Source organism: Grus americana, chromosome 20 (assembly GCF_028858705.1).
Source record: "Grus americana isolate bGruAme1 chromosome 20, bGruAme1.mat, whole genome shotgun sequence".
Lineage (NCBI taxonomy): Eukaryota > Metazoa > Chordata > Aves > Gruiformes > Gruidae > Grus > Grus americana.
This window is the reverse complement of record NC_072871.1, coordinates 1397903-1410072: the sequence shown is the minus strand read 5'-3', so window position 1 is coordinate 1410072 and position 12170 is coordinate 1397903. Positions and strand designations below refer to the sequence as shown.

At 56.2% G+C, this 12170-nt stretch overlaps 1 protein-coding gene across 16 annotated transcripts in view; it reads left to right on the top strand.

The window, feature by feature from the left end:
- The window catches only part of RGS3 (regulator of G protein signaling 3), an 84835-nt gene that overhangs the window by 63721 nt on the left and 8944 nt on the right, over positions 1–12170 (top strand). For all 16 annotated transcript variants that reach the window (XM_054848554.1, XM_054848555.1, XM_054848556.1 and 13 more), the window contains one exon: positions 10289–10933. In XM_054848554.1, the coding sequence (XP_054704529.1) occupies positions 10289–10933 (645 nt within the window). The remainder of the gene's footprint in view (positions 1–10288; positions 10934–12170) is intronic.

Here is a 12170-nt window from a genome sequence, read left to right as displayed (position 1 = left end):
GGCCGTGACAAGCACTTGGGCTGGGGACAAGTGGGGTGAACCTCTCTCTCCGATCCAGCGTTCACGGGGTGCTTCACTCAGCAGCAGCGTAGTCAGAGTGCGATCGGCTTTTTGATGGGAAAGGAGGGGAGGAATTTGCACCTTCTCACTTTATTTTTGGCCCAAAGTCCTTCCTTTTTGGGCTGGGAAGCTGCTGCCCTGTCGGTGCCAGCTCTGCTCCAGAGGGTCCTGCTCACCTGCTGCTGTGGGGCAGGGCACGGCCGAGGGTGCAGGAAACCTGGAGCTTCATCAGAGCCTGCTTTTCTTCCACGGTGCCAACATGAGAGGCTGGACAGGGCCAAGCACATCACAACAGGACCTGGAGGACCAGCCTGACCCTGGCCACACACCCTCCCAGCACCTCGCTCGTTCTCAGAGTGCTCAAATGCAGGAGAAAACCTTGAGGTTTATTCTGTCCCAATAAGGGTTAAAACATCAGCTGGCAGTTCTTATGAGTCAGGTTACAAAAGTAAAGCAAATAAGTGTGTTGTTCCACGCCAGCGAACACAGCGCGGCTCTCACCCTGGGCCGGAAAAACTCGTTACTGAGAACAGCCAAAGGCTGCTTCAGTCACGCTGTGAATTTGGGAAGCTGCAGGAATGGAGATGTTGTTCCCCTGTGAGTCAGGCTCCAGTTCAGCTCATTAAATATTTGGAGGAAACTGTCCCTGCCAGAGGTCCCCGTGCTGTCAGAGCAAATGGGACCCTTGAATGCACGTTGGTGACCTCGATGCATGGTGGCACATGGATCTCAGCCTTGGCACCCGACGGGCCAAGGACAATGTGTTGACTTTAATTCAGCTGGGACAGGAGTTGAAGACATAGCAGTAGGTGTGAAGCAGGCTGCAAACATAAAAGAAGTAGATGCAGTTTGAGCTACCCCGAGTTGATCCATCCTGAGCCATTTTCTTGCTGGGTTTGTAGCTCTCTTTCATGGGAACAAGCCCCAGGGCAACCAGGGCATTGAAGACTATGTGGGGGGATTTTACAACTCCCTGTGGGGCTTCAAAGCATGTCTCGAATGTCCCTTTATGAATTTAAGGACCCTCTTTATGCAATAGTCTGAGTGTTAATTCCCTGCAGCGCAGCTGAGCCTGGATGAGCGCTGAGGTGTGCTGGGGCTGATCTTTCACCTCATCATTCCCTCCTTGCACATCAGTTGGCTTCCAGTCTGAAGCGCAGGGACACAGCACAAAGCCTGGGGAGGCTAGGATTTGCCTGACCCTTCGTGTGGGGCTGGACGGGATGCTGGGTTGGGGTACTGGGCTTGTTAGCATCTTCCCTGGCACCGAGCCCTGGCTCCACCAAGCTCAGTTTCCAGCCCTGCTGGCTCTTGGTGCTGGCCCAGGTGGCACAGAGGTGCTGGGGGCTGCCAGCCCAGGACAGCCACTCGCTCAGCCCCAGTGCCACTGGCTCACAGGCTCCCAAGGCACGTGTGTGCTGGGAGCAAGCGGGGAGGGACGACAGAGCAGATGGGCCAGCTGAGAGCTGCAGCTCTTGCTTTATTTGTTCATTTGCTTAGCTGGACGCCAAAGCCGTAAGGAAAGCAGACCTCTCCCCTCCAGCAAACACCAGCTCCTGTTTCTCTGGCACTGTGCGATGTTCTCCCTGCCACGTCCAGTGGCACCAACGATCCTTCCCGCATCCTCCCCAAGCAGGAATGCACGGTGCTGTAGCAGGGGCTCGAGCAGCAGCTGACACTTTCATCACGGCCAGAGGCATTTTTTAAACCCTTGAAGGTCTGTTTCTCGTGAATCCCCAGAAGGGCTGGTAAGAGCGAGCGTGCTGGCAGGAGTGGTGCTGGCAGCCCAGGGCGGGTTAAGCGGTGTTGAGATCATTTGCAGGGGGTGGTCAAAGGCACAGACTAAGTGGTTTAAGCCAGTGCTGCTGTGATTTAATGAAGGCGCTGGAAGTGCTTTGGCGCAGAGCTTTCTGTGAAGGGGGGACACTGCCTGCGCTAGGCAGGGCTGGTACCGTCCTCTTGGCTGGAGCACTCCTCTCCTGTGCCCAGATGACTTCTGTTTGGGGTAGTTGCCAATGCTCTTTCCTTCTAGCGTGACAGGGGGCTGCAAGCCTGTGGTTGGGCAGACTCTGAAGCCAAGTTCAGGGAACTCCTTGCAAAAGTTACTCGAACCCTGATGTCTTTGTGCAGCTAAAGGATGTATTTGAAATGCTGGGGGACTCTGGGCAGTGATGCCCATAGTGGTGTGGGATTGGGAAGAGTGGCTTCATCCTGCCCTCATGGGGTCCCCTGGCCCTCTGTGAGGCTTGGTGTTCTCTCCTTTAACAAGCACCTTCCTGATGGAGCAGCATGGCAAGGTTTGACAGCAAGACGGCAGGAGAGTTGCGTTTGGCTTTGGGGCCAACAGTGTTGGTTTTGGTACCGTTTGGGATTCCTCCATTCTGTGTGTGGCTCTGGCCATGGCCCTCTTGGTGCCAGTTGCAGGCAGAGCTGCTCTGCCAGGTCCTCTTCTCCCGGCGGTTGTTTCCTCACAGTGATCTGTGCCAGCAGCAGCAACGGCTTCCAGCGCTGACCTCATGGTCCTGTTGTAAGTGATGTCGGGATGAGTCCTTCGCAATGGCTGAATGCATCAGCTCAGGCTCCTGCTGTCACCTCCCTCATCCTGCACAGGGGACAATGCTCTGCCCCTGCAGATAACGCTGCAGAGATTCCCCCGCTGATCAGCACCGTGTCACCCCTGGCAGGGAAAGGATGCTGAGGGTTGTGGGCTGAATGCCAATGGCAGGATCTGCTCCTTCCTCCCCCTTTCCCGCCCCTCTGCTTTTTTACTGCCAGGGATATTTATGACCCAGACGTCATCTCACTCTTCTCCAGCACTGGGTCCCACTGCGCTCACCCTGCGGAGGCAGGTTACCTGGGTCAAAAAGGCTACAGGCAGTAGCTGGTGCCCAGCTCGGGCAAACTGGAGCTGTATCACCAAAGCGATGGACACAGCGTGGTGGGGGTGTGCAGGTTTGGATGGTGGCTGGGTTCATTCCTGGCTGGGAGGGGCCAGGCTGGGGGTGCTCTGAGTCTCAGGGGCAGCTGGGCACCCGCACCGTGGTGACACCCCAGGGCTGTGTCCCCATGTCCCCATGTCCCACAGACCTGCAGCCAGCCAGGTGGCATCGGGGAGGGATCAGGCACAAAACTCACCAGGTCCAGCTCCCTTCTCTGGGGCAGGCAGGATTGGTGCTGACCACAGTGCCAAGGTGGCCGTGCCATGTTGCTGCTGTTGGTGATGGCATCGTGTAGCTGAGCTCAGCTGTGTCCAGTGAGACCAGGTGAGGGAGCTTTTACATTTCCTCTACCACTGCAAAGCTGTGGCTACCTGCAAGGAAGAGGAGGCACCACATTTCCCCTGCTCCATCCCAGGAGCATCCACGAGCCTGCAGCTGGCTGGGAGCAGGGAGACACTTGTGTGCCTGAAGTCCTGGAGAAGACAGGATGGGAGAGCCGAGCACATCTTGTCACCATGGCAGTCTCGCTCAATAAAGTGTAATACCAGGAGGAGAAATGTCCAGGCAAGGCAGTCAGGTCCCCAGCCTGGTGTGTCATGAGAGGGCACTGGCCCCTGCAGGAGAAGGGAAGGGGCAGATGGTCACACATGGGGTGTCCCCTGGATGGAAACTGTACACCCTCCTGAGTATTTTTTCTCCCTGTCCCTGCCCATTTGGGTAGAGCCGCTTGTAGGGGATTGCAGTGCAGAGGGCCATGCTGCAGAGCATCTCCCTTTTCCCTAGAAAGTAGTTAGGGAAGAAAACCAACTGCGAACCTGCAGCAGAGTTTTGTTTAGCCAGAAGCATGGGTATCGGTCTGTGGCTTGGTGTTGCTTGGGGGCAGGACAGGGCAGGAAAAGGGGAGCTGCAAAAGCCAATGTGGCAGGTTTCAGGATGATACATAGCTCTTCCTCAAGGCAGAGCGGTCATCCACTTTTATCAGCAGGTAATAGTGCCTCCAGGGATTGCTAGCAGAGCCGTAAATAGCACAAGGGGCACGAGGGAGCAGTGTCTGGGAGAGGCTGGGGCGGCTTCAGCTGCCACTTGACACGGACATTAATAACTGCAGAGGCAGAGCCAAGCACTGCACTAGCATCTGCCGAGCCGCGGCTGTGGACACATGTCAGGGCTGGGGCCGCCGGAGGGAGATGCTGCTCGCTCGTCCTGTGCAGCTGGGATGCGACTGAGAGCCCAGATTTGGTAGGTTTTGCTTTCAAAGATTGCAACCTGGGGGCTGCACCCTTCCCAGGATCCGGCCGTGGGTTGAGGAAGCAGCACAGCACCGTTGGGAGCACTGATGTCCTTTTAGATCAAATGCATCTGCCTGCTCCCGCGCTGGTCCCCCTGCACCCCTGCGCTGGGCCGGTCCCTGCTGTCTCCTGGGGAACCTGTGGCTCCTGCCCAGCTTCATTTGCCACCAGGCTTGGCTTGAAGGGTTGGTGACGAGCAGCATCCGGGGGGAGCAAAGGGGCGTTTGTAGCGATGGGGACTTTTTGAGGTTCCCTTACAAATTTGGGCTGTGTATGGCTGTGCCGTCTACATCAGCTGGCTCTTGCTGTGGGAGCAGCATTGCAGCACACCGACATCGTGGGCTTTCTGCTCCACGGCTTTTACAGCTTTTTGGAAACTCTCCGTTTACTGGCACTGGGGACAAAACAGCAAATTCAACCCTTGCCACTGAAATCGAAGCTGTGGGTGTGCTTGTAGCCTCGGTGGGGATGGAGGGCACCGGCCAGGGCACAGGTTGGCATCCAGAGCTGGGACTGCCGGGGCGGCTGCAGGTCAGGGCTGGCGGTTCGGGGCTGGCAGCTTGGTGCTGCGGTGGTAGCAAGTCTATGTTAACTCCAGCTGCTTGGCTGAAGTATGTGGCATGGGGATGTTTTGTCCCAGGTTGTTTGCTGACACCTTCAGCAGCTGGTCCCAAAACGCAGGGTGCAAGCTACGCCTGCAGAGCGGGCTCCCTCCTGCACGCCCTCTGCTATGGGTAAGGCTGTTGCCCTCAATTAAGCATTGGCTCCTGTTCACTGCGGTGTTGCAGGGAGCAGAGCGGCTCTTGGGAGAGGCACAGAGTGCGGCCACTGCAGCGTCAGGGCTGGGCAGTACCCCGGTCAGGCCCCGTTTGCAGAGCAATCAGTTGGGGATGACAGTAACGGGGTAATGGGATTAGCGCAGGCTGCTGACACAGGATCCTTTCCTCCCGTAGAGGAGGACTTCTCCTTCCAGGGCTCTGAGACGTTTCAAGCCCAGGGTTTTTTGGGTGATGTGAATGTTCACACCCCCACAGGTATCTCATTGGAGGCATATATCCATCCTTTCCGCCCTGCCCCAGCGCACTGTTGGATCTTGCTGTTTGGGTTTATACATCAGTGCTTGCTTTTGCTGTTACACTAATTGCTCTGTATCAATTATTCATCGATTCAGTAATGAAGCAGGGAATGGGTAGAAAACCCCACTATGCAATGAGCCCTTGGCTCTGGCTGACCCCCCCCAAAGCCGACGCAGCTCAAGGACAAGGAGTGGAGCTGTCTGGGGGATGCTCCTCATGAGCACTTTCAATATGACTCCCATGAAAATTTTCTGACTTTTGGTAGTTCTGCTTTGCATTTCTGGATTCGTTTTCTTCCTCTCAGCCCTGTGCTGTGTATTAGATACCATTTCTTGTATCTGTGTGCTTATTTGGCTCCTAACGGTCACTTTTTAAGTCTTGAGGTGCTCATCATCAATGGTTTTGGTAGAGTTTCACAGGGCCAGTTAGAAGTTTCTGTTCTGATGGATCTGGGCACAGTTTATCCCATACTAAAATCCTGAAATGTTAATTTTTTCTTCCACTTTGGGAAAAACCTACTTTGGAGACATTGGTGTTCCCCTGGGTGATGTAGGTGCTGTTTTGCCTGCATCCCCTCTGCCTTTGGGGAGGGATGTTACCTCCACACAGGGAACACACTGCCAGCAGTGAAGCTGGCTGCATCCTCCCCGAAATCCCCCTGGAGAGGGACTCGATCTTATTCCTAGGGAGTTTAAGTACTTTTTGGGGAAGGTGAGGCACCTTTGAGCAGAGGTGGATTTAAAGGCAGCAGGAGCCAGCGAGGTTCCTCCATGGGCCTCACAGAGGATGGGGCTGCTGTGGTCTGGGGACAGCCCATGAGAGCATCTCCTCCAGCAGCATCTCGTGAGGTCCATTAACTCCCCTGGGGTGAGAGTGCAGTTGGAGCAGCGCGTCCCTCACTCTCCCACTCGGCTCGATATCCAACAGTCTGTGGCCTGCAGGGACTTTCCTGCTTTTCCCAACCCCTGATTTTGGTTGAGGAGCTGCCAGGATGCAGGGTGCTGCAGTCCCAGGCGTGTTTAGCCTCCTTTTCCCCAGAATTACTGCAAGAGAAAGATGTGCGTTGCAAAACCTGAGCATCCGCGTCAGGAACCAGGAAAGACTGAATTCAATTTTCTTGTATCCAGGCGTTACCTGAGCTACAGCGGCTCCCTGACTGTGAGAAGCAGAGGTTTTGAAATAAGAAGCTGAGAGCCTCAAAAAAATCCCTGACCTCCCAGAGCTGGGGATTTAAGGGAATGCCAAATATCACGGCACTTCTGGCAGCATGAGAGCTGGCAGCACTGGGGGAAGGCCAGCGCAGGCTTCAGCCCACAGCTGTGCCGTCTCTGTGGCCGGTGTTTTCCCAGCTGGAAGTCCCGGCTGTGGGCCACCAGAAAGGGCATGTTATTTAAAGAAATGCTGGAGAAGTCGAGGCTGTGCTGACAAACCCACATCTGTTTGTTGAAATTTGCTTTGCTGGCGTCAGAGCAGCAGCAATCAGAAAAAAATGATCACATTACAGACTGAGGAGCAGAGGGTTTGCAGTACTTCTCTCCTGTCTTGGTTTCAAGAAAACTTGTGAGTTAGCGAGCGACGCCAAAGGCAGAGGGAGTCCAGGCAGCAGGTTACAGGTGAGAGATTGAGGATGCTGGGGCAGGCAGGGCAACGTTTGGCTTTTCTGGGGCATGTTGAGGCTTGTTCAGTGGGGAAATTGGTATTAGGGACTCTATTGCTGTTGCTCTGATCTCAGACCAATCATCCTCCTTCTCTAAAATTACCACTGATAGCCATCCTGGGGCTTGGAGGCAGCTCTTTCTTCTACTTTCTCTTCCCCTTCTTGGGACATGCTGCCTTGGCTGCTTTGGTATGAGATAGAAACTGAAACAGTGAAGTGTGAGGTCCTCCGGGGACAATGTAGTAAAGCCCCTAGGTCGTCCTGGCTCAGGACAGGGAAACCCAGGTGCTGAGAATGGGAAGACCAACGTGTTGAGGACAGGGAGACCCAGGTGTTGAGGACGGGAAGATGCACATGCTGAGAAAAGGGAAACCCACATATTGAGGTTAGGGACACTCAGATGTTGAGAGCAGTGAGACCAAGATGTTGGGGATGGGGAGATCCAGATGTTGGCCACTGGGACTGAGCTACTGCTGCTGGCCGAGGAAGAGGGACCCATGCTGCAGTGAGACCATGAGATGTTTAGAATGAGTCCTTGAGGTGGAAGATGTCCCCTTCACCTCCCTGCTCAGACAGCATCAGCATTGCCTCCATCTGCTGCCTCCTCCAGCAGCTCCTTGGCCACGATGATGGTGAGAAGGAAACGTGGTTGCATCCCCGTCCTTGCTGGCCCAAATCAGCTTTGCGCAGCAGGGTGGCCCTTGGCTTCATGCTGATGAAGTCCCTGGTGCCTCCAGCCATGATCAGGCTTGTTGGCTGGCCATGATGGCATTACTGCCGCTTTCCTTCCCTGTCTTCCCCCACCATCAGGTGATGTTTAGCAGAGCTCAGCCATGGCCCTTTCTGCGCGGACAGGATTTCACAGCCCTGGTGATGCTTTCAACCCGAGATGGAAACCTCGCTCGGTGGCAAGGCTCCTGCTCATATCCTCCGTGCCACTGAAGAGCAGCAGAGTCTCTGATTGAATTAGTGCAGGGATTTAATTTAATCCCCAAACATCTCTCATTTTAAAGGAGCCTGTTCATTTCCTTCTAGGGCTTTATCTGATGTGGGCAACCAGCAATACTAAGCAGAAGGACTGGACAGCTAGGGAGCTGTTGGGAAGGGATTTGCAGGGAGTGTGTTGAGGGCTGCATGGGTTTTTCCTCTAATTATTTCATGAAATAATGATGACAGTGATTGCAGTACAAGTAAGACATAAACAGCATTATTAAAACACACACTGGTGCAAATAGCATCCTTGCATGGTAAGTCTGGAAACATTTCCTTTTTACAAGAAATTACCATGGGGGAGTGAAATAGCCCCAAGGATGGGGTAAGCTGACCATTTGCTTTGTGCCCCCCACCAAATCCAGCTGTTTTGGGGATGGGGATGCAGATGGGGCTGAGGACATGATGGTCTCTGGACTCACTGGGGCAGTTCAGGTGATGCTAAATCTCTGGCTGTGGCGAGTCAGACTGGAAGAGGACAGAGCGGGTCCTTTCCACACTCACTGGTGTAAAGGGGGCCCTTTTGGCCTGACAAAAACGGACGTGGTGGACGTGGGTCAGCTCCTCTGCGTGCTGCCTGGGAGGCAGCTGGCTGCAGCGCTGAACTCAAGCATCTTTTTGGAAATCTGGCCCACTTTTTGGACCTGTTATCTCAGGCGGGTGCCTGCGGATGCTGCTGAGTGCTGTTTGGTCTCTGTGCCATCCCCGTTGTGCAGAGTGGATGATGCCAAAGCTGGGGCTTAAACACCTCCAGGGTATTTCCTGGGGATGACAGCAGCTTTTGCAACCCAACATCTGCATACAGCTCCCTGGTGATATCCAGTGGTGGGTTATAACCCACATGCACTGGCTCTGCAGGGCGAGGAGGTGTTTAGCAGTGGGGTGGCTGTCCCAGGGGCTGGCTCGCAGGGGTCTGCTGACACCAGCCAGGACTAGCGCGGGGATACAGCCCCCGTCCGCTCTCTGGGTGCCTCTTTCCAATGGGATGTGAGGCTGGATGGGCTGATTGCTGGGACCACTGCTCATTTTGAAGCTGAAGTCAACCCAATTTATATAGGGGTGGTGGCTTTGTTGACTCCAGCTTTCTGGTTGTCATTGGGCTCATGTAAATGCTTGGATCTTAATTGGGGCTACAGTGACATTTTTTCTGCATGACTTGTTACCTGGGGCTGTTCCTGTACAATAACCCCTACCCCAGCCTACAGGGTGTGTGCAAATGGGAATTGCTTCCTGGAGGGAGGATTTTTCTCTGCTTTGGTCTTTCTCCCCTGCTTTCTCCCCTGGTTTTGCCCCTCTGGCTTAGATGAGCTCTGTGCAAAGTGAAAATCACACAGAAGAGAGGACCCAGCTCTGGCCGGGGAGGGCTCATCGCAGGCTCCCCCTGCTCAAGAAAAAGCCTTGGAGGTTTTTTCCCCTTGGGCTGCTCTTGGCTTTTCCCTTTGAAGGGGCATAGCTTGCTGAGGCCTTTCCTGGCTGCAGACGAAAGCTGGCAAAAAACAGCCCCAAAGGCTGAAAAAACCAAAAGGGGCTGGTAGGGAGCGGTTGTGGTTTTGCAGGGCCACATCTGCGCAGGGCATGGTGGGGTGACAGTGGGGAGCCCCACAGCCCGGGGCACCCAGTCAGGGAGGCTGAGCTGCTCGTGGCTGCGGCTGGGCTGAGCTTGGGCAATCCGCAGATGAGCAGAACCCCGTCCTTCCCTTCTGCATTTAATAATGTGGTGCAGGAGGGGCCAGAGCTGCCGGACGAGAGCCGCTGGTTTTCTCTACTGCCCTGCCGACCTCGGGGAAGATCTCTGCAGGGCTGAGCCCCCCCAGCAGCTCCCAGGGGGACGGGGGAGCCGTCAGGGTAAGGATGATGTTACCGGCTCTGCCTCTGCAGCCGGAGCCAAGCGTGTCTGCGCCGGCTGTGCTGTCGGGCTGAGCCACCCACCACCGGCCCCCCCTGGTTTCCTCCAAACTCACCGGTGCTGCCGGCTGCTGGAGCTGGGAGCTGGGTGGCTCCATCCCACTCCTGCCATGTAGCACCTGCTCACTGCTGGTGGGGGAACCCGGTGCTCCAAGGATCAAGACCAGGACTGGGTGCTGCGGGAGCAATGGGTGATCTGCCACCACCTGGGGATGATGCTGTCCCACCCCAGCAGAGCACTGTTAGGGCTGTATGAACTGGGGCCAGCTGTGTGGTTGGGGTGTTGGGAGCGAGAGGGTCCCCAGGAAGGTGGTCAGCAAGAGACTTGGGGTGCTTCTGCCTTCATCCTTCTTTATCTTCTCTTCTGGGCAGATGCTGGAGACGGATGCTGAGAAGCCAGGGAAGATGCACTCGGAGGATGGGAAGGCGGCAGCAGGTGATGCTCCTCCAGCCACAGAGGCACCGGCTCCAGCCAAGTCCTGGGAAGCTCTGGGAGCCACCCAGGGTCCTGTCCTAGCAGAAAAGCAGCCGGTGGCCACTGAGAAGGGAGAGGAGCAGCCCAGCTCCCTGCCAGCCTTTGTCATCCCTGAGCTGCGGCTTGACAGCACCTTCAGCCAGAGCGCGGCGGGCACGGTGGATGGTACCACAGATGGCGAGGACGAGGAGGAGGATGAAGAGGAGGAAGATGAGGATGAGGAGGATGATGATGACAGCGACGAGCACTACTTGGAGAGGAATGAGGCGAAGCGCAGCAGCATGATCGAGACGTCGGGCTGCCAGCCTGTCTACACACTGAGTGTGCAGAGCTCCCTGCGGCGCCGGACCCACAGCGAGGGCAGCCTGCTGCAGGAGGTCAAGAGCCACTGCTTCACCTCCGACACCACCCTCAACTGCTCGGACAGCCAGGGTGCCAAGGGCCACTGGGCCCTGCCCTCCCCTAGGACTCTCAAGAAAGAGCTCACCAAAAACGGCGGCTCCATCCACCAGCTCACCCTGCTGTTTTCGGGCCACAGGAAGGTACGTGACCCGGTGCTGGCTCCGCAGGGCAGCCAGCTCCTGCTTGGCCGCAGGATGGGGGAGCTCCTGGGGTGGAGGTGTCCCAGCATGTGGCCCCTCTCTCAGTGGCCATGGCAAAGGTTGGTGCCACTGACAGTCAGCTCTAGGAGATGCTTAGCCCCTGGGGGATGTCACCCAGCGTGCTGCTGCTGTGGGTCGGCATCTCCCACCAACACCTCCAGACCCTACAGGATCCCATGTCCTGGAGAGCACTGTCTGCTGAGACCAGTGGAGGGGGAGGTGCGCCCGAGTGTCTGCTCTTGCAAGAGCTGCTTGCAACGGCGGGGACAGGGAAAAGCCAGGGTCCAGAGAGCTTTCAGTGAAAAACAGTCCCTGCTGTGCTTGGTGATGGTGGGAGTGGGGTGGCTTTCTGCCCCCAACAGCCTCATGCAGGGCTTTGATGCTTGCAGAGGGCCTGTCTCACAAAAAGCTCGAGGTCAGGAGTGATTTCTGACCCCCACATGCAGAAGGGCGGGGGAGCGGCGAGGGCTGTGCAGCAAGAGCTCGGCATGGGACCTGGCGATCTGGGGTGCTCCCCATGGGGTGCTCCTGGCGCAGAGCTTGCCTTGGTTGTACTTTTGCATAAGAAATATTTACAGGAAACAATGTGCCATTGCAGAGATTGTGTGTGAGAAGTGCTGCTTGCCCCGTTCTGCCCCGGTGAAGCCTGGCTGGGCGCTGGGAGCGGCTGCCTGCTTTCCTGTGGCGCTGGCCCAGCACCCTGCTCTGCCCGACCGTGCCCATGCCAGCTTGATCTCTGCCAGCGGCTGTGGGTACTGCTCTGCTCAGGGCTGCATTGCTTGGCTCAGGACCACATTGCATTGCTCAGGGTCATGTTGCGCAGCTTAGGCCCATGTTATGAGGCTCAGGACCATGTCATGCTGCTCAGGACCATCTTGCAGAGCGGAGGACTACATTGCCTGCTGCTCCACAGTGACTGGCTCCTTGACAGGAGAGGCTGGTACAGAGCCCTGCATGCCACCAAGCACAGCAGCATGGTGGGGTTAAACCCGTGATGGGGTTAACCCTCTCCCTGCCAGGCTCATGCTGCTTGAAAAGCCACCTCTGGTGCTGCTTCCTGGAGCATGCTTTTGGCTCAGAGTCCTGGCCAGCTGGTTAGAGCCCTTACAAATCTGACAGGCCGGTCAAATGGGGCTGCTGTGCAAAACCCCAAACCCTCTTAGAGGCTGATGCCAGC